Raw genomic sequence first — 23,952 nt, forward strand, 5'->3', positions numbered from 1 at the left:
AGAAAATGAGAAAAGTGTCACTTATTTACGATTGTTAAATTTCAGCAGCACAGTTGCTAATGTTTTAATGTGTTAAAGTGAAATTGATATATACGTTAACTCTAGGTATTGGCATAACTCTCGACGGTAGCTTTATCGCTGCATGTAGATCAAACATCTCGTCAATTCCATATAAAACAACGCCGCTCGCACATTCTTTTAATCATTATTATGAAAATAAAGTTCGGAAAATATGCCGGTGTGATCTAGCAATGATAATTTTACGCAGAAATGAGTTGAATGTCTTACATATAAATGCAAATTATAACTGTTTTATCCTACCCTGAATACCAACTTTACATTTTGAAAGATAATTATTACAATGCAATTTTCCAAATATAGATATTCAGGTAATGTTTCTTGGTTTCATCCCAATTACTAGCTAGAAAAAAGATCAGTAAATCGCTCCCCATTACAATCATCGGCCTTTCATTAAAACTACAACAACATGAACATTTTATAATGGATATTATATTCTTTACGAGTTTTGCCAACAATATGACCAATTTGGGTTCCAGTTTAATTCCAAATATCATGGTATAACGTAGGTTTCCGTGAATTTACACAAAATGTCGTTGCATATCAAGCGGAAGGTAATTTTCTAGATTAGCATGCGTACCAGGCCTTATCAGCTTCACCCATTTCGTGGTAAAACGAAAAAACTTCTAGGCGTCACAGCGTTATTGATATTTCAATTTTATAATTATATTATATTAGTATATGTATTCATATTAATGCAACTGCGTTTGTTTCGGAGATATATATTATAGAAATGTAACAACGAGGAATTCTTACCGACATATTTTATATAGAATTATTGGGAAGCTAACCATACGTTTACAATCGTACTGCTGGTCGTAAAACCTGGCGGCAGCGGCGGCCTTTCTGTAATTTACACATAATATGAGGCAATTTTGATGACGCTTTGTATAATAACGACTTTATCGAATTATATTTCAGCAGCTGAACAGAGTGGTGAATTTCTACGCTGAAACCTTCAACTTTATACAAACATTGAGGTACCGGAAGTGCGAAACTTCTCTGTTTAAAAATGTTTTATGATTGTATTAGGGAAAAAATATTTTAGAAAACAGCGGATGTTAGAAGGTTACAGTGCTGACATTGAACAAACAAGGAGCTGTGTTATCGAATCTGGGTAGTGAATAGGGGAGTATCGGGCCCTAACAAAGGATACCCGGGATACGCGGCCCATAATGGGACAACACTCCCCAAACTAACGGAATATTCGATTTCTTTGTTGTGGAGATTTAAAAATCGTTACTCTGGAGATCTTAACCTTGTGTCATCTTATGCTACAAAGCACGTCAGTGCATTCCATGAGTTTAGCATGTCTTATGAAATAAAACTTAAATGTTGATCTTTAAATGCGTTGGACACGTGTAAAGTTTTGGACACACGTGTGGAAATCGAAATTTTCGTCGTTTGTTGTGAATGTGTCTACAAGTGCCCGATCTAACACATGTCCACATGGAGTCGACATCTGATATGTCAGCTCCCAAGGTTTCAGCTCCACAGGCGGACGGCTCTACGAAGGCAAGAGATTAAACCTAAACAGGTCACGTCTCGGCTGCAGTGGTTGGTTAGACCATTGATAAAGTAGTGAAAGTGAAGTTTATCCTTTATTTACGTCGGACGCCGTGAGTGGTCACAAGTTTTCCTCTGGATATAAATATACAGAACTCAGTAAGCTTGGATTTATTTGTGGCAAAACAAGTGGTTAGGGAGTGAAAACAGCGCGTGAATTGTCTGATCATTTCTTGTGAAATTTCTATAAATTGTGACGACATCCTAATTGTGTATCCGGATTATATCTAGTAATGTATCCCAGGACCCCAGTACTCCACTTCTGTTCACATTGAACACACCACTAATATGGAGCCTTCTAAAATGCCAGAACTTATTGAAGTGAGTATACTTATTCATAAATTTCTGTTAATAATATTATGACACAAGGTTTTCTTACTGGTCTCGAGCTATGGGACGTCTAGAATTCCACATATGGTTTCAATAACTTGGTAAGTATGACGTCTGTGTAGAAATTGGAACTTGTTTATGTACATTTTCACAACTTGTAATAATAATTTCTCCTTTTAGTATTTCAGTTAATTTTCGTGCGAATTTAAGGGTAATGAAAAGATAAATAAACAAATATAAAAGTTTTAATTTGTTTTGAACTGCATTTCTAGGCCTAATTATGTGAAATTGTCTAATGTCTATATATTAAACTTAACATAATGTATATCCTATCTAATTTGACATTATTATATTTTAAAATGAATGTAAATAATGTCCTTTTGACGTCAAATGTAAATAAATTTTTTGACGTCGAATGTAAATAATGTCTTTGACGTCGAATGCAAATAATATCTTTTTGACGTCGAATGTTAATATCTTTTTGACGTCGAATGTAAATAATATCTTTTTGATGTCGAATGTAAATAATATCTTTTTGATGTCGAATGTAAATAATATCTTTTTGACGTCGAATGTAAATAATGTCTTTTTGACGTCGAATGCAAATAATATCTTTTTGACGTCGAATGTAAATAATATCTTTTTGATGTCGAATGTAAATAATGTCTTGTCTGACACCATGCTGACATCTTAACCAGTACATGTAAAGGTTGAGACTTGATACAGAACAGAAGGGCTCTCAGTTGCTTTGTTTTCAATATGGGGGCTCATTAAAGACGTTCGTATATATTTTAACTTGACAAGTACTATACCTATATAATAAATATATTATTTTGTATGTGTAATAATACATACAAGATGTTTTTAAATTTACATGTGATTTATAAAAGCAATGTCACAGTGGGAAAAAACGTAACATTCTTACGTCATTTTTGTAAACAAAACATGTCGGCCATATTTTAGGGGATGGACATTGTACTGTTAGTACAGCGCCCTAACAAACACCAGCCCCTCGTGATCAAATTACCATCTAATGAGGCGTTGATACACTTGTACAAGTGGCAGTTGAACATTGTACATGTGTGTCTACATGTGTGGCTAGCATGACGTGACTACAAGAGTGTAAATAACGCACACAAGTAAGCGGTTTATGAATGAGTAAAATAGAGTCATTTTGATGTGTTACCCTACATCCTCCATAATTCTGAGACCAATTTCATTCATTTCAAAACTGCCAAGTTGATTACATTTTAGTTGTATTTAATCGAGAAATATATATATATATTTAGTTTTATTAATGAGATGAATAGGATAGTATAGATCGTATTACACCATGAGAATATACGCCCTCCTCTCAGCACCCGTCTGTCATTATATAACCATGTCTCTTGAGGCTAAACATGTACAGGGACATTTCTGGACTGAAATAAGAGAAATGATAAAAATGCTGTCTTTTTGAAAAAATGATATTGTGCAATCTCGGGACGGAAATGATATTTGATAATCCCATACGACCGTCATCACGTGGAATGTTACAGGAGTGTTTGATCCTCCCAAACCTAAATCGATTGTTAAGGCATTAAGGAGGGGTTTATTACACGTTCCGATACAGGTATAAATTCTCCGTCCGCGATTTTTATTGTCATTTAAAGTTAAAGCGGACTGCTCAGCTGTCAGGATTTCAGGTATTATAAATTCATGTAGCAGAGAAAACGATTGGAGGAGTGAGGAAAAAATAAAGAAAATATATCAATTTTGAATGTGAAAATTCTTTAGAATTAAAAATCATGGTGTGATTTTATCTAGTTAATGTATCTAGTATGTTTACAATAATATTAGTTTCACAGAACCTCGCGATATTTGAATGAAATACACTAAAATTGTAAAAAGTGAAACATGTTTAAATGTCAACAGAATTAATAAACTTGTAATGTTTATAAAGAATAAACTTGTCATGCTTATGTGTGGTGCAAGGATTTTTAAGTGAGTCCTTGGTGTCTCCGTCTATTGCCATATGGTGTACTTTGTCAATTAGAATAAAGATGACGTCACAGTTGACTACATCTCACCTGTGCCAGCTGTAATGAGGTCTATTTTTAGCTCTCTTATACCTTTACCGGGATAAGAAAAATCAATATTAGCATTCAGGTCATGATCGTTTCCGATTATTTTCCTTTAAATGGAGGAAACCACTGGACCATGAGAATAAATTATCTTATTCTACACCTTGAGGATATCATAACTTTACAATGGCTAACTTGGAATGAGGATGACACTTAAACTTATTAACCTAATGATAAATAAGTAACTGACAAGTTAATATACAGTAATGATGTTTGACGGTGTCGTATATTTCATTTAAAAAAGAGTGCAGTGTTAATAGACAATCTTATTAACCTTCTAAGTAACATATAAATTCCGATAAGGAGTTGCTGAAATTAGCCTAAATATCTTATTTCACAGTTGGTGTCGTGTTGTCTAATGAAATGAGGTTGATGGGTAAACCGCTCTTTGGTGTTGAATAGACCAGAGAAAGGACCCTTAGACATAGGATGTTTTCTCTGGCCCATTCTACACCAACGAGTGGTTTAACCAAAGTAAAAACAAATCCACACCCTTTTGAACCACCATTGGATAGTTGAATATATATATAGAACTTATAAACACATACGGGTAAAGTTTTTCATTTGGCTTATCACAGTTACATTACAGGGTCATCAGAATGGATTTACATGCAGTTTATTGTGATAATCACTCATTAGTTAACGATCCCAAAATGTTTCTGTGAATTATATTCTTGTGGATATCAAAGGAAGATTTAACATCGATATTTTATGATGAGGAAATTATAAATTCCAAGGAAGCAAAAGTGTTCTTGGAATCCAATTCATGATTGGGAACTAAACACGCATTTAAAGAAGAGTTGCAAAAGATAAGTAAAATTGGATATGATTTGACACCTTTAGATCCAACCCACTAATGGAGAGGTGTGGTGTCCTGCACACACAAAAGAAATTTTAAAAAGAATTTAAAATCTGGATTCATTGTGTTCATTCTGCTTGAAGAATGATTTTAAAAAAAAATTATGGGACAAAGGAATATTTGTTAATTAATTGATTTTTTTAAAAAGTTAATTTTGTTTTTTTTCTAACGCAATATCTATAAGTACATGTACAAGTATTGTATATTCTACTTACATTTCTATCACAGTAAAATGATCCTTTGTTTCAAAGTGGTTTTTGTTCTCAATGCTTAAAAAATCATGCCAATTTATCTCCAGAATGGAACTGTTGGATATTGACTATCCCATGGTAATACTGCTGGATATTGACTATCACACGGTAATACTCTTGGATATTGACTACCCCACGGTAATACTCTTGGATATTGACTATCCCACGGTAATACTGTTGGATATTGACTATCCCACGGTAATACTGCTGGATATTGACTATCACACGGTAATACTGTTGGATATTGACTATTCCACGGTAATACTGTTGGATATTGACTATCCCAGGGTAATACTGTTGGATATTGACTATCCCACGGTAATACTGCTGGATATTGACTATCACTGTGATGACTTCACACGGTAATACTGCTGGATATTGACTTTCCCACGGTAATACTGCTGGATATTGAGTATCCCACTGTAATACTGTTGGATATTGACTATCCCACGGTAATACTGTTAGATATTGACTATCCCACGGTAAAACTGTTGGATATTGACTATCCCACGGTAATACTGTTGGATATTGACTATACTACGGTAAAACTGTTGGATATTGACGACCCCACTGTAATACTGTTGGATATTGACTATCCCACGGTAATACCGTTGGATATTGACTATACCATGGTAATACTGTTAGATATTGACTATCCCACGGTAATACTGCTGGATATTGACTATCACACGGTAATACTCTTGCATATTGACTATCCCACGGTAATACCGTTGGATATTGACTATCCCACGGTAATACTGTTGGGTATTGACTATCCCACGGTAATACTGTTTGATATTGACTATCCCACGGTAATACTGTTTGATATTGACTATCCTACGATACCGTTGGATATTGACAATCCCACGGTAATGCTGTTGGGTATTGACTATACCATGGTAATACTGTTGGGTATTGACTATCCCACGGTAATACCGTTGAATATTGACAATCCCACGGTAATACTGTTGGGAATTGACTATACCATGGTAATACTGTTGGGTATTGACTATCCCACGGTAATACCGTTGGATATTGACAATCCCACGGTAATACTGTTGGATATTGACAATCCCACGGTAATACTGTTGGGTATTGACTATACCACGGTAATACTGTTGGGTATTGACTATCCCACGGTAATACCGTTGGATATTGACAATCCCACGGTAATACTGTTGGGTATTGACTATACCATGGTAATACTGTTGGGTATTGACTATCCCACGGTAATACTGCTGGATATTGACTATTCCACGGTAATACTGTTGGATATTGACTATACCACGGTAATACTGTTTGATATTGACTATCCCACGGTAATACTGTTGGATATTGACTACCCAACGGTAATACTGTTGGATAGTAAACTATTATATGAATAGGCCTACTACCTGCATTAGAGGGTGACAGTGCCTTTGCATTATAAAAAAAGAATACTCACAATAAGCATTTGGTGAACATTGATGTTGTCTTGTTTCCTGCGTTTGTTAAAATCTTAACGTTTTTGTAAATCTCAAAGAATTTTGGTTTCGTCCCGTCGTCTGTTTACAACATAAGCAACGTCACGAAGACGCTTGAAATCGCATGTCTTCCGTTTACCTATTCACCGACAGGTTCTTAAAAACCAACATATAGCGCTGGACGGTAAGTGAAAAGGTGTAAACGGAAAGCTCCGTCCTTAATTTAATAAAAAATTTATAGATAAATAGACTAACTTGGCAAAACTATTACTAAATTGCTCTAGATAAATTTTAAAGCGTCGCTTCAAAAAAACAAAGATGGCGTCGATAAAAGAAACGAGTGCGCATATTTTTCGGGCGGTTAATATTTTGCACTGTCAAACATACACTATCACCCGTTGCTAGGGGGTTGCTACGAACATGTCTATTGTTTCCTATTGTGCTAATGTTACCTACCGTGTGATAGTGTAAAATACCAAATATCTCTCGACCAATCAAAATGCAGGATTCTCACTTGAGGTATAATAAAGTAAACTATCCAACTGACCATCATTGGTTAGTGAAACTATACATCTGTTGTACACAATGGACGACGTCACAGGAATTTTTTGAAATCTTAGATTGTTTCATATCCCACCAATACATCTGGCAGGTATTTCCTATTGTCATCTGTCAGATATTTCCTATTGTTATCAAATATATTGAGTGTTTTATTTGTATTGTCAGAGTGATCCAAGTCCAAGTAATCATAGATCAATGGCCAATAACTTCGAGGAAAGCAACTCCTTACCGAGGAAGCCGGATGCTCAGTGGGTAAGTAATTTGTTGTGGTTTATTACGTTAGTGATCACTGTTACACCTGTTGGTGGCCCCTACTACCCACCTGGGGTCTCTCTATAACTATCTGAGTCTCACTGTTACACCTGTTGGTGGCCCCTACTACCCACCTCGGACCTCTCTATAACTACTGAGTTTCCCTATCTAACCCCCGTAACACCCCACCTTGAGTTGAACCTCCCTAAAGCTATCTGACCCCCTATACACCCACCTGGAGACTCCCTATCTGACCCTCTATACACCCACCAGGAGCCTCCCTATATCTGACCGCCACAACGGCCTCCCTATTTGGCCCCTTCACCCCATCCCTATGTTAACACTCCCAATCCCCTACTGTTCCCTCCTACCACCACCAGAGATGTGCCACTCGGTGCGTTCTCCCCTAACCCGTGTAGGGCCGCTAACACCAAACAGTTGTTGTTGTACATGACAAACGAGACAAGCATTATCATTGTGGCAGGTCGGTATTGTTATGTAACATGAAAGCAGTTATTCAAAATGTCTGGAATGTTGCGACAAGTCTGCTTATATTTAATGACAATAGAAAAGAAAGCTAGCGTGAATTTCTGTCCAAATTAGTCCCGTACATATCATTTATGGATAATGAATGCATGCAATCTAACATGGGATTCGACAGTCTTATTTGGAAAACCATATTTGCTTCATTCCTTGACGTACTGAAGACAGATTATATATATTCTAATCTAATTCTAATCTGAATATGTAAAAAGTAACCACATACTTGAATATGATGTCAAGTCAATGTCCCGTGAAATCGCGAAAAAAAACCTCTACGAACATAATTTTAAATGTATTCCTTGAAATAGGCGATGGCTATGGTTTAACTAGATATATACTAAGGGGCGGAGAACATCTCCGCTTATTAAACGAGTCATACAACAAACATAGTTATGATAAAGTGAACATGTAGGCGACTCCGACAACAGAATCCCACGCTTCTAAAGGCTGTGTATTGTAAAGGACAAGCTTAGTAAAGCTGGGGACATGTTACATACATGTACGACTACATGTATAATGTACGAGTACTGTATATGAATGCAGATTTTGTTCTCATAGCGTTAAACAATAATTGCTTGTTTTGTATGATGGCCGTATATTGTTATATATGGTTATGGAAATACATATCATAATTAATGGCAATAAAGGGATAATAAGGGCATTATTTTAGGGTTTTCATTAGTTTTCCATAATAATAACTTACAATATTATCTGAATTATGAAGAGAACGGAGCACGACCCCTGTTTGAAGGTCGACAAATTTGAGTACATGTAACTCTAAATTTAATATGGACAGAATAGTGCTACCTTTTCTTTCACAATCTAATCTTCCCATAGAAAGTCATGCACTCATTCGAAGTTTCGAACTCACAATCCTTACAACGGGTTTTACTGAGAAACGATTTTTTTTTTCTGCGAGTGTGTATCTTGTCTCACTCAAAACAAGATGTCGGAGGCAAGACCGGAAGTAGTTATTAAATATACAGGAAATTACATATCTGTAAAGAGAAACCGGAAATAGGTTTCGTTTCTTAATACATATTCCAAGTCATAATTCAAGAGACATCAATTAAAGACGTGTTAGCATCAACACTATCCAATATTTGCAACCATAACACATATTTTCGGGTACTATTAATAATAATGGCGAAGTGGAAGGTTTCCAGCTGAAACCTGACAATGAGTTTTAGCGACATACATCAGCCGAATCACACACAAACTTACACAATCGGACCCTACTATGGCAGTGTTTACCCCGTGGGATGTGTGATAGCCACGTTCTAATTCGAACGAGAGTGATATCGTTTCCTCACGGGTGTGGCTATTAAATTTTCTGCATGTCAAATTGTAGTATATTGTCAAATTAACTGTGATTAGATACTATAGAACAGGCGATATGCATGTAACTGGCGTACGACTTGGATAGCTCGGGCACAGAGATACACGCCAATGTACCGTGGTCTATGTTTCATTGGCCGAGATTTAATTAAGGTGGATCAAGTAATTGGTTAACATATATATATTGGCATTTTGTAACAGTGGAAAAAGCAATAGAATTGGTACAATTCGATTTATTTACAATAAAAAACACAATGTGCTATCTGTTTGACAGCGCTGGGACGGAAAACATTGTTTCTACATTTACGCCTTCGTTAAATTATTGAAAATTCAATTTTTGAAAATGGTATAGAAAAACGTAATAGACAACATGACAATGATACTTCGTCGCTGTTCATATTGAATGACCGAAACAGGCACAACTAGGCAAGGAACAACACACACACTATCAAATTATCATCGAGGCTGAGCTATGGCTTCTCGGAACGAAACGCGCCGTAATTGGCAATTAATTTTTATTAAATGTGATTTAGATAAAACACCAGTAATTGCACGAGAAGTGAACGTTCTGGGGAGGTCGTGACGTATCGAGGACTATCACGCCATCAGAAACACTTCATATTTGTCGTACGCAGTGTTCTTGGTACACATGATCGACAGTTGGTATTCACGCGAAATAAGATTACGACAGAATTTTGTCAGAATTGACCCCTTGGGATTCAGCACATTTTTCAAATTGTCAGTTCACATCGAGACTTAGGGCATTATTGAAGAGAGGTTCGATATTCTTGTTACCGCTAGTACAACAGCCTTCAGTGACTACACCCAACTATCTAGGTAGCAATTATCCCGACATTTATCAGGATGCTATTGATGAACACACAGTCAAGTCTCAGTTTATATCATTTCAAATGCATTCATCTGACCTGATCTCTTTTTCAAATCATTAAACTTATAAAATGTATGCGACCGCAACCAGTTTTCCCACCTGAATAATAATTTACCAGTAAGATTTGACACTAGATGAAGATTGAAATACAATTTGTAAGGGTAACTCCAGTGCTGTATCGATTCCAATGATAATTCAGCATTAGATGTATATGATGAAATATCTTAAGACTGGTAGCTCTGGATTAAATGTATATGGTGAAATAGCTTAAGACTGGTAGCTCTGGATTAAATGTATATGGTGAAATAGCTTAAGACTGGTAGCTCTGGATTAAATGTATATGGTGAAATAGCTTAAGACTGGTAGCTCTGGATTAAATGTATATGGTGAAGTATCTTATGTAAAACGACCACCATGTTGTACCTGAATCTGTTCACACATTAAACCACGGTTTTATCATTTCTTTAAATATGAAGCTTCCTTATACATTCATCACTGTTTATCAAAATGTCAGTTTTCTAAAACATATCTTGAAATTTCAAAATGTGTGATTATTGTTACCATGTTGTATTGTTGTACTCTTTTTCTCTAGATCATAATTACTCGCCTTTAGTTTTATCTTATATTTGTTAAGTTTAAACTTCTAGGTTTTATCGACTTAGAAATAAAAGCAGAAGTTTTAAAATATTTTACTGTGATTGGAGAAAACACAGAACAAAAGTGGAGCTGGACCCAGCAAAGCCGAATACAATGGCAGATCTGAGATAACATCAGCAGCTTCAGTTACAGGTTTTAATTAAAGCATGCCCTGTCATCAATAACTTCAAAAGCTCAGTTATTGATAATATAGGTGGGTGAGGCCGGAGATGTTTATTTGCTACTCTGCGTGATGGTTATCTGTAATAGTATTGTTTAGAGAAATCTAACCCACACAGTGACAAAGATATAACAGTATTGTTTAGAGAAATCTAACCCACACAGTGACAAAGATATAACAGTATTGTTTAGAGAAATCCAACCCACACAGTAACAAACATATAACAGTATTGTTTAGAGAAATCCAACCCACAGACTGACAAAGATATGAAGATCAGCATAAGTCAGGGGTTATTAAACTGGAAAAATACAAATGTTCCAAATAAATGACCCTTTATGCCAGGAATGCAGACCCTGGACAATAAAACTACCAACTCCTGAAAGAGTAACTACGTACTCTAATGTGGAGAGTGGTGTCCTGACACATGACCCAAGAGTGAAACTTCAACAATAACAGTCTATTTAGATCAATTACATCTACATATGGACTCTGTTCAGCCATTCACCTGATATGGTGGCTCCTACAGTACCATTCAGCTCTATGATAATCTATTTTAGAGATGAACAAGTGCTGTTTTTAATGAACACTACAAAGGTAGAGCTATTTTTCATCACTGCAAAATTTAAGTATGTCTTAATTGCCTCTCTAAAACGCTTTACCTTTGCGATGTCTTTTTAAAAGTTCTGAATCGTCAATATCAGTCCCAATAATGACAATATCCCTACATGTACTGAGATTATCAGATGAGGGCTGATCGTCAATATCAGTCCCAATAATGATAATATCCCTACATGTACTGAGATTATCAGATGAGGGCTGATCGTCAATATCAGTCCCAATAATGACAATATCCCTACATGTACTGAGAATATCCATGTACTGAGATTTTCAGATGAGGGCTGATCGTCAATATCAGTCCTAATAATGATAATATCCCTACATGTACTGAGAATATCCATGTACTGAGATTTTCAGATGAGGGCTGATCGTCAATATCAGTCCCAATAATGATAATATCCCTACGTGTACTGAGAATATCCATGTACTGAGGTTATCAGATGAGGGCTGATCGTCAATATCAGTCCCAATAATGATAATATCCCTACGTGTACTGAGAATATCCATGTACTGAGATTATCAGATGAGGGCTGATCGTCAATATCAGTCCCAATAATGATAATATCCCTACGTGTACTGAGAATATCCATGTACTGAGATTATCAGATGAGGGCTGATCGTAAATATCAGTCCCAATAATGATAATATCCCTACATGTACTGAGATTATCAGATGAGGGCTGATCGTCAATATCAGTCCCAATAATGACAATATCCCTACATGTACTGAGATTATCAGATGAGGGCTGATCGTCAATATCAGTCCCAATAATGATAATATCCCTACATGTACTGAGAATATCCATGTACTGAGATTATCAAATGAGGGCTGATCGTCAATATCAGTCCCAATAATGATAATATCCCTACATGTACTGAGAATATCCATGTACTGAGATTATCAGATGAGGGCTGATCGTCAATATCAGTCCCAATAATGATAATATCCCTACATGTACTGAGAATATCCATGTACTGAGATTATCAGATGAGGGCTGATCGTCAATATCAGTCCCAATAATGATAATATCCCTACATGTACTGAGAATATCCATGTACTGAGATTATCAGATGAGGGCTGATCGTCAATATCAGTCCCAATAATGATAATATCCCTACATGTACTGAGATTATCAGATGAGGGCTGATCGTAGTATTGTTTTACTAAACAAGACAAATAAATATCACGCCATGAAAACAGCTCATATGAAAATGCTTAATGGCCTGTTAAACTGATGACAACACTTGAAGATGCTTTAGCCATCTGTGCACCACAGGATAAACTGTAACTGGACGTGCTATATATGGCGACTCTGATCTGGATGGTGTTAAAGGTTGTCTTTAGACTTTGTTGTTGTAATGAGGTAAAAACGGTTTAAAGCTAGTATATTAATAATCCGAAATAAAAGGCCAAAATAAATTCAAAGTAAAATCAAAATCATTTCTATGGAATCTTCAGTCCAAAATAACACTAACACAACGTGTCTGATGTTTTGTTATTTGATATTGTCATGTAAACAATGATAAGTAGATAATTTACGTTTAGCAGAAAACGTTAATTGTTGTCATCTTAATAGAAAATCATTGAGAAGCGGTCAGTAGCTTTAGCGGAAGTGGCAGTGCAAACAGTAGCGTTATTAACGCCATTAAACTAACTACTGGTTATCCTGATATAAGTGGATATTAAACAAATATTTGTTAAGATAATGTATTCCATAAATACCAGTTTGGTGTATGTTTTTGTCCCGTAATACACCATTGTACCGGAAACAGGATTGTAATATTCCCTGTGGAATGTCTGGTTACGATGCTGACCTCTATGCTAATGTATCTGTATATAAAACTGATATAGAAGTGACCCCACGACGAAGTTAAGCATAACACATATAATCATTCATCATATAGAAGACCTTATATCTGATTCAAGCAATTTTATTTTAAATGAACGTAATAAATCTATTTAAGGTACATGTGTATGTTTCCTTGCGTTTATCTTACCAGACAAAAGAGAACAAAATCATCTCTAGTTGCGAGCATTCTACACAATTTAGATTATAAGATGGTTATAAACTCCATTCTCACGGACCCCCAGAATGTTCTAAAGCAAGAGAAAACATGAACCTTTCCTCAGATTTTATCATGATGTTACAAGGGAAGCGTTTTATGTAAACATCAGTTAAAGTGCTTTTGTAAAAACAGCGTGTCACACTATTGAAATAAGCGCTACATTTAGCTTTCAAATAGCCGGAAGTAAATTGTTTGAAGATATAGGCGGCTTTTAAAACATATTCATTTGTGAAACTGTAATTAAAACCCAGGGGAAATTCTAATTTATACATCTCAAATGTTGACATAAAACTTAAGACAGAGTAGCAACATTGATTTTTTTCAGATTGGTTGGGTGTTTTTAGATATCGACAACTAAAGCGATATCTTTGAAACACTGTTCAATATATTTGTTCGTCAAAAGGCTTTCGTCTGTATATGTGAACCCCGTTGTTCATTATCGTATGACCGTGTTAGACTTGTTTTTTTTAATTATACCTAAGTCATTAGTATTTTATTAGTATGGGCGTGACTGTAAGGTCTGGCAGTTTTAAATATGGATCAAATTAGTTGTATATGCGCTTGTGAAGTTTTATCTTAATTTCCAATTACTTTCCCTTAGATATGTCAGTGTACTTACAATACCCCTCTCTATTACGATGTAAAGTACTCTGAGTGTTCTGATCGTATAAGGACCTCTGAACAAGCAACTTTGACATAAGAGTATTTCTTCTTATTTACATTATTTTTCATAAAGTGATTTCATATTTACCTTATTTCTACGAGAAAATATTTCGTCATATTTACATTATTTCGATATAACTAATTTCTGATTTATTTGAGGGTTATCTAGATATGTAATTAGAAATCACTTTTCGAAGTTGCGTGTACAGTTTCTTATCAATGTATGGACTTTCGAAAGTTAAGTCATGGAATGTTTAATACGATGTATTTTGTTTTTACATAGGAATAAGTGTTCTTCTTTTCTAAAGCAGACATAGTTTGTGAATGAATAATATCTGAAATTTAATTTTGCTTGTATTAAGCATTTTCATATGTTATCCCATAACGTCGAAAATGACAAATGACGTCGCCTTTTATAACGTGGCATTTGATTGGTTGATATGACAGCGTAATAATTTCTGAGAGAAAAGAGTGCTTCAAATCTTAGTGTATTATCATATTTATTTACAGAATACTCGGACTTATGTGTTATATATCCATAACATAAAATATGTATTCAAGGTAATTCCTAAGTAATTGTTTTTGGTTTTTATTATGGATAGAAAATATCAACAAATATGTCTAAGTGACACACACAACACGTTTAAGGTGTAATCATCGTTCTGGTGTTGATCGTTTGAAGTATGCCATGTTGTCTATTCAGTTCGAAGTTTTATTGTTTTTACACGTGGATCGTTGGTTTTCTAAACAATGTTAATCTGCACGCTGTTGTTGAAGGATGTCCGTTGTAAGATTACTTATTCATGTTTTGTTTTTGATCTGCCAGACAAAAGACTGGGTATCACGATAGTACGTGAACCCTCCCATCTTTTCGATACCTCCTTTACCTTCACCTACGTCACAATGCTCACACCTGGCACACTTTTACAGACTCACCACAAGTGCTAGTGTTTGCTGTCATTGATCTTCATCACTTGCATTTTGAAATAAATGTAACGTTGAAAAACGTCAATCCGTCCTATTCAGTATTGAGTATTCAGTATTGAATTTTAGGCGAATACATATCAGTTGATGTGGTCATTTTTTTCCTTTTCGTTGTCAAAATAAGTATTTCAAAAACAAATTCTTTACTCAACATTAGACTTTCCGATCAGCTTTCAAAAAAACACACGAATCAAGATTTTAGAGTGGTTTGGTGTTCTGAAACCATTTTACCTTAAAAGTTGTAAATTACTCATATAATAATTGCATTTTATATCCAATGAATTTGAACGGTTCATGACAGAAATAGATTACCTTATTTTGTTCATATTTTTAAAAAAAAAAGTCATAAGCATAGAAGGATCCGAGAGATACCGTTGAAGTGTGTTAATGCTGTCCATGTTTCTACGTGAATGCGTAATGCCTTATACTTGGATTAACACAACCCCATCCCCACGGTTGATATCTCTTTGATGCAACTAGAATGATAACGTCAATTAGTCAGTTTATCTTTAATGTCTCTTTACTTCGCTATTCTTAAACACCACCATTGTTAGTACACACGACGAAAATATCAATTCTGTTGTCGAATTAAAAAATGTATTTTAACAAAGAAACAACTTTTTAGATAGACGTTTACATCCCCAAGCTGATCTCACTTCTATACCTCAACGCCATTGTCTCTGGCGAACGTCCAAAATTCCTGCGTACGTTAAATTTCTGCATATGCAAAAATGGGTACAAAGTTTATTGAATCATGTACAAATATCAATAAGATGTATGTAAATTTGTTACATTTTATTCTATAAAAGTTTAGGAAAAGCCGATCTCTGATATTATCAAAGAGTCTATGAAAATAGAGATAAATCTTCATTTGTTGGCAGTTTGTCCCGACACTGAACGCTGTCCGATTGTGGCCTCGCCGATCCATCCATTGCGCCGTCTCACACAGTTATTTACAGAAGTAATAAGTACTCGAGAGCTAGTTTAACCTTCGGTGACATTTGTAAATGGATCCTGGCCAGCCAATCAATCGTAGCTTGGCGGAGTGGTGCTACCGAAGCACTTCTTCAATCACGACAATACAATTACACACGTCCAAGAGTCCAAACTGTGGACACTGGTCAACGACTGGACACCCCATCTCCCTCCCCAGTCTCCTGTTATTACCTAAAACTTCCGAGATATGACACAGTGGTAACACGGTTTCAACACTATTACTTGATTTTTGTTCCTTAATCTTAGTTATTTACAGTGGCACAATACTGTGAAATGTCCTTGCGAATTGACAAAGGCCAATCCATTACCATTATTAAAAGCCGTCTGCAATTCTTTAAGTTCGATTTGCTAGATTGTCCAAGCCTGAAATTCCTTTAATCAAAGTATTTGTAAGTACGCATTACTCTTAAGGTCATGCTGATTAAACTATATAGATATATGTGAAATTGGACGAGATCAGTTGACCTTAACTTAATAAGGTCAAGGTTAAATTACTCTAATTGAATGGAGTTGTGATTAGCGGACGCCTTGTAGGTACTGTTAACAGTCCATTGGTATTCCCAAGGAAACATGTGCTATATCTATATAGCGTTTTGTTGTTTATCAAAGCATTTTAGGTTTAGAATGATCCTTCGGTCAGGATGACCTATTGTCATCGTGATTCGTCCGTCGTCGTGCGCCATCCGCCGTGCGCCATGCGTAGTGCATCGTGCGTAAGACTATTTATACAAAAACCTACTCCTCCTTAACCCTTGAATGGATTGCATCCATATTCAGTGTGAAACGTTATTGGGGAAGGACAATCATATTTTATATGAACGAGTGAGGTCCGACACAATTTTCTTATTTTAGCTTTAAAATCCTACTCCTCCTTCATCCTTTGATGGATGACAACCAAATTTATTTTAAAACATTGTTTGGAAAGGGAAATCATATTTTATATAAATGAGCCTGCTCCGACCTCTAGGGGCTGAGGGGTGGGGCCCCAAAAGGGGAAAATTTCCTAATTTTAGCTTTAAAATCCTACTCCTCCTTCATCCTTTGATGGATGACAACCAAATTTATTTTAAAACATTGTTTGGAAAGGGAAATCATATTTTATATAAATGAGCCTGCTCCGACCTCTAGGGGCTGAGGGGTGGGGCCCCAAAAGGGGAAAATTTCCTAATTTTAGCTTTAAGATCCTACTCCTCCTTAATCCTTGGATGTATTTCATCCATATTTGGTGTGAAACATCATTGGCAAAGGACAATCCAAATTTATGTAAATAAGCCTGGTCCAACCCCTAGGGGCTGAGGGGTTTTGATCTAAAAGTGATAATTTTCTTAATTTTATATTTAAAATCCTACTCCACCTTAATCCTTCAGTAGATTTCATCCATATTTGGTGTGGAACATCATTCGGAAATGACAATTATATTTTATATAAACGAGTTAAATCCAACTACTGGGGACAGAGGGGCGGGGCTCAGAAGTGGGAACTTTGATGACATGATGCTTTGAAATCCTACTCCTTCTTAACCCGTGACGGGATTGCATCAATATTTGGTGTGAAACATCATTGGGGAAGGACAATCATATTTTATATAAACGAATTAGGTTCGACTTCTTGGGACAATGGCACGGGGCTCAGAAGGGAGATCTTTGACGAGATTTGACCATATAGTCCCTATAGCTTGGTATCTATTTGTGCTGCCTTTTTGATGTTCTGCCAAGCCTAATGTTTTCTATAGCTATAGCTTGGTATCTCTCTCTACTGTCTTGTTGCTGTTCTACCAAGCCTCCTGTTCCCTATAGCTATAGCTTGGTATATCTCTGTGTTGACTTATGGATGTTCTACCAAGCCTCCTGTTCCCTATATCTCTGTGTTGACTTATGGATGTTCTACCAAGCCTCCTGTTCCCTATAGCTATAGCTTGGTACATGTATCTTTCTATTTTGATTTATGGATGTTCTACCAAGCCTCCTGTTCCCTATAGCTATAGCTTGGTATCTCTCTGTGCTACTTTGTTGGTGTTCTACCAAGCCTGCTGTTCCCTATAACTATAGCTTGGTATATCTCTGTGTTGACTTATGAATCTTCTACCAAGCCTCATGTTCCCTATAGCAATAGTTTGGTATCACTCTCTGTGCTGCCTTGTTAATGTTCTACCAAGCCTCCTGTTCCCTATAGATATAGCTTGGTATCTCTCTGTTCTGACTTATGAATGTTCTACCAAGCCTCCTGTTTCCTATGATATAGCTTGGTTCTCTCTGTTCTGACTTATTGATGTTCTACCAAGCCTACTGTTTCCTATAGATATAGCTTGGTATCTCTCTGTATCTTTATGTTCTACAAGCCTTTGTCATTTATGGTATCCTCTGTCTGACTTATATGCACAAGCCTCCTGTTCCCTATAGCTATAGCTTGGATATCTCTCTGTGACTTATGGATGTTCTACCAAGCCTCTGTTCCTATCTAAGCTTGGTATATCTCTGTGTTGACTTATGATCTTCTACCAAGCCTCTGTTCCCTATAGCTATAGTTGGTATACTCTTGTTGCCTTGTTATGTTCTACCAAGCCTCCTGTTCCCTATAGATATAGCTTGGTATCTCTCTGTTCTGACTTTGATGTTCTACCAAGCCTCCTGTTTCCCTATAGCTATAGCTTGGTATCTCTCTCTACTGCCTTGTTGATGTTCTACCAAGCCTCTGTTTCCTATAATATAGCTTGGTATCTCTCTGTTGCTTTGATTTACCAAGCCTCATGTTCCTATAGCAATAGTTGGTATCCTCTGTGCTGCTTGTGATGTTCTACCAAGCCTCTGTTCCTATGTATAGCTTGGTTCTCTCTGTTCTGACTGATGTTCTACCAAGCCTACTGTTCCTATAGTATATATAGCTTGGTATCTCTTGTTCTGACTTATGGATGTTCTACCAAGCCTCCTGTTTGCTATAGCTACAGCTTGGTATCTCTCTCTACTGCCTTGTTGATGTTCTACCAAGCCTCCTGTTCCCTATAGCTATAGCTTGGTATCTCTCTCTACTGCCTTGTTGATGTTCTACCAAGCCTCCTGTTTGCTATAGCCACAGCTTGGTATCTCTCTCTACTGCCTTGTTGATGTTCTACCAAGCCTCCTGTTTCCTATAGATATAGCTTGGTATCTCTCTGCTCTGCCTTATTGGTATTCTACCAAGCCTCCTGTTTCCTATAGCTATAGCTTGGTATCTCTCTCTACTGCTTGTTGATGTTCTACCAAGCCTCCTGTTTCCTATAGATATAGCTTGGTATCTCTCTGTTCTGACTTATGGATGTTCTACCAAGCCTCCTGTTTCCTATAGCTATAGCTTGGTATCTCTCTGTACTGACTTGTTGATGTTCTACCAAGCCTCCTGTTCCCTATAGCTATAGCTTGGTATCTCTCTGTGCTGCCTTGTTAATGTTCTACCAAGCCTCCTGTTCCCTATAGATATAGCTTGGTATCTCTCTGTTCTGACTTATTGATGTTCTACCAAGCCTCCTGTTCCCTATAGATATAGCTTGGTATCACTCTCTGTGCTGCCTTGTTAATGTTCTACCAAGCCTCCTGTTCCCTATAGATATAGCTTGGTATCTCTCTCTACTGCCTTGTTGATGTTCTACCAAGCCTCCTGTTTCCTATAGCTATAGCTTGGTATCTCTCTCTACTGCCTTGTTGATGTTCTACCAAGCCTACTGTTTCCTATAGATATAGCTTGGTATCTCTCTGTTCTGACTTATTGATGTTCTACCAAGCCTCCTGTTTCCTATAGATATAGCTTGGTATCTCTCTGTGCTGCCTTGTTGATGTTCTACCAAGCCTCCTGTTTCCTATAGCTATAGCTTGGTATCTCTCTCTACTGCCTTGTTGATGTTCTACCAAGCCTCCTGTTTCCTATAGATATAGCTTGGTATCTCTCTGTGCTGCCTTGTTGATGTTCTACCAAGCCTCCTGTTTCCTATAGATATAGCTTGGTATCTCTCTGTTCTGACTTATGGATGTTCTACCAAGCCTCCTGTTTCCTATAGCTATAGCTTGGTATCTCTCTCTACTGCCTTGTTGATGTTCTACCAAGCCTCCTGTTTCCTATAGCTATAGCTTGGTATCTCTCTCTACTGCTTGTTGATGTTCTACCAAGCCTCCTGTTTCCTATAGCTATAGCTTGGTTATCTCTCTCTTGCTTGTTGATGTTTACCAAGCCTCCTGTTTCCTATAGATATAGCTTGGTATCTCTCTGTTCTGACTTATTGATGTTCTACCAAGCCTCCTGTTTCCTATAGCTATAGCTTGGTATCTCTCTCTACTGCCTTGTTGATGTTCTACCAAGCCTCCTGTTTCCTATAGATATAGCTTGGATATCTCTCTCTGACTTTTGATGTTCTACCAAGCCTACTGTTTTCCTATAGATATAGCTTGGTATCTCTCTGTGCTGCCTTGTTGATGTTCTACCAAGCCTCCTGTTTCCTATAGATATAGCTTGGTATATCTCTCTCTACTGCCTTGTTGATGTTCTACCAAGCCTCCTGTTTCCTATAGATATAGCTTGGTATCTCTCTGTGCTGACTTATGGATGTTCTACCAAGCCTCCTGTTTGCTATAGATATAGCTTGGTATCTCTCTCTCTACTGTCTTGTTGATGTTCTACCAAGCCTACTGTTCCCTATAGCTATAGCTTGGTATCACTCTCTGTGCTGCCTTGTTAATGTTCTACCAAGCCTCCTGTTCCCTGTAGATATAGCTTGGTATCTCTCTCTACTGCCTTGTCGATGTTCTACCAAGCCTCCTGTTCCCTATAGCAATAGCTTGGTATCTCTCTCTCTGTACTGACTTATGGATGTTCTACCAAGCCTCCTGTTTCCTATAGATATAGCTTGGTATCTCTCTGTGCTGCCTTGTTGATGTTCTACCAAGCCTCCTGTTTCCTATAGATATAGCTTGGTATCTCTCTCTGTGCTGCCTTGTTGATGTTCTACCAAGCCTCCTGTTTCCTATAGATATAGCTTGGTATCTCTCTGCTTGTTATGTTCTACCAGCTCTGTTCCTATAGTAAGCTTGGTATTCTTCGCTTTGATGTTCTACCAAGCCTCTGTTTCCTATAGATATAGCTTGGTATCTCTCTGTCTGCTTTTGATGTTCTACCAAGCCTCTGTTTCCTATAGATATAGCTTGGTATTCTCTGTGCCTGCCTTGTTGATGTTCTACCAAGCCTACTGTTTCCTATAGATATAGCTTGGTATTCTCTGTGCTGCTTGTTGATGTTCTACCAAGCCTCCTGTTTCCTATAGATATAGCTTGGTATCTCTCTGTCCTGCCTTGTTGATGTTCTACCAAGCCTCTGTTTCCTATAGATATAGCTTGGTATCTCTCTGTCTGATTATGGATGTTCTACCAGCTCTGTTTCCATGTATAGTGGTATTCTCTGTCGCTTGTGATGTTCTACCAAGCCTCTGTTTCCTATAGATATAGCTTGGTTCTCTCTCTTCTGTTTTGATGTTCTACCAAGCCTCTGTTTCCTATAGTATAGCTTGGTATCTCTCTGTCTGACTTATGGATGTTCTACCAAGCCTACTGTTTCCTATAGCTATAGCTTGGTATCTCTCTGTCCTGACTTATGGATGTTCTACCAAGCCTCTGTTCCTATAGCTATAGCTTGGTATCTACCTCTGTGCGCCTTGATTATGATGTTCTACCAAGCCTCCTGTTTCCTATAGATATAGCTTGGTATCTCTCTGTGCTGCCTTGTTGATGTTCTACCAAGCCTCCTGTTTCCTATAGATATAGCTTGGTATATCTCTGTGCCGCCTTGTTGATGTTCTACCAAGCCTACTGTTTCCTATAGTATAGCTTGTATATCTTCTGTTTCTGTTATGGTTCTCGCCTCTGTGCTTTGATATATAGCTTGGTATCTCTCTGTCCTGACTTATGAATGTTCTACCAAGCCTCCTGTTTCCTATAGCTATAGCTTGGTATATCTCTGTGCTGCCTTGTTGATGTTCTACCAAGCCTCCTGTTTCCTATAGATATAGCTTGGTATATCTCTGTGCCGCCTTGTTGATGTTCTACCAAGCCTACTGTTTCCTATAGATATAGCTTGGTATATCTCTGTGCTGCCTTGTGGATGTTCTACCAAGCCTCCTGTTTCCTATAGATATAGCTTGGTATATCTCTGTGCTGACTTATGAATGTTCTACCAAGCCTCCTTTTTCCTATAGATATAGCTTGGTATATCTCTGTGCCGCCTTGTTGATGTTCTACCAAGCCTACTGTTTCCTATAGCTATAGCTTGGTATCTTTCTTTTCTGATTTATGGATGTTCTACCAAGCCTACTGTTTCCTATAGATATAGCTTGGTATCTCTCTGTTCTGACTTATGGATGTTCTACCAAGCCTACTGTTTCCTATAGCTATAGCTTGGTATCTCTCTGTTCTGACTTGATGTTCTACCAAGCCTCCTGTTTACTATAGATATAGCTTGGTATCTCTCTCTCTACTGTCTTGTTGATGTTCTACCAAGCCTACTGTTTCCTATAGCTATAGCTTGGTATCTCTCTGTGCTGACTTATGGATGTTCTACCAAGCCTCCTGTTTACTATAGCTACAGCTTGGTATCTTTCTGTTCTGACTTATGGATGTTCTACCAAGATACGCGAATAGTAAGAATCACGTACTTACCATGAACTGTAGTGTTAATGATGAGTGATGTCTGTATATTTCTGACCAAGAGTTCAGATATGGCCGTGAATCGCCTAAACGACTGCAACAAATCAAAAGGGTTTCACTAGCATTACATCTTATTCAATTAAATGCTTGAACGATTCGGAGTTATCGATGCCTACAGAATTCGCTAATCCCCCGTATAAAACTCGCCTAATTATAGTCACATAAAGTAATGGTTAAGATGTCTTTTTCCAATTATTCCCAATTAGTCTGTGATGGATCAAGGATTCGTGGATACAGAGGTTTTTCTTCAATGGTTGCCGGGCACTCGATATTGGACAATTTTGACGTGTGTGACGTCACCAAACAATATAGAATTACGTCACGATCAGACTGCTGACATTATGATTTGCAGCGCGAAATATACTCGTATGATGACAAATACCTGTAATGATGACCGAACTAGTGAAGATAGTTTCTGTCAGAAACCTTCAGCATTCTCTACCTTGAAATTCTTAAATGATGATTTATGGTAGTAACATTTTATATTATTTTCTACCCACAAGTCATGCTCCAATTGAACAAAGTTGTTGAACACTTTACTGTTCACCAAATGGAAGCTAAGTTAATGTCCTTGACTATTTTTGCTGGCATAGTACATGTACCAAACCTGCCAACACGTGGACGAACGTGTCTGTCTGACTGGCATGCAATAAGAAGATACACAGCCAATTAGGCGTAAAATTGGACTGGGGATCTCAAACAAACTTCCCTGTATCATAAGATTGTGAAAGTGGACCAAAGGTCAAGTAGGCTCAGTCATTAAGTTCTCCTCAAGTAGCTATATTGTGGTGAGAAAGTGGAGGCAGGAGCGGAAATGACGACACGGGACGTACAAG

The 23,952-nt window shown here is 37.1% G+C and overlaps 1 protein-coding gene across 1 annotated transcript in view; it reads left to right on the forward strand.

Annotated features, from left to right (window-relative positions):
• The first annotated feature begins 1,387 nt into the window (after window positions 1-1,387).
• The window catches only part of LOC138326092 (tetraspanin-18B-like), a 70,305-nt gene continuing 47,740 nt past the window's right edge, over window positions 1,388-23,952 (forward strand). Inside the window, exons 1-2 of the mRNA XM_069272232.1 lie at window positions 1,388-1,965; window positions 7,397-7,483. Of these exons, the coding sequence (XP_069128333.1) occupies window positions 1,933-1,965; window positions 7,397-7,483 (120 nt within the window). The 5' untranslated portion in view covers window positions 1,388-1,932. The remainder of the gene's footprint in view (window positions 1,966-7,396; window positions 7,484-23,952) is intronic.

The sequence above is a fragment of the Argopecten irradians genome, chromosome 6, assembly GCF_041381155.1.
Source record: "Argopecten irradians isolate NY chromosome 6, Ai_NY, whole genome shotgun sequence".
Lineage (NCBI taxonomy): Eukaryota > Metazoa > Mollusca > Bivalvia > Pectinida > Pectinidae > Argopecten > Argopecten irradians.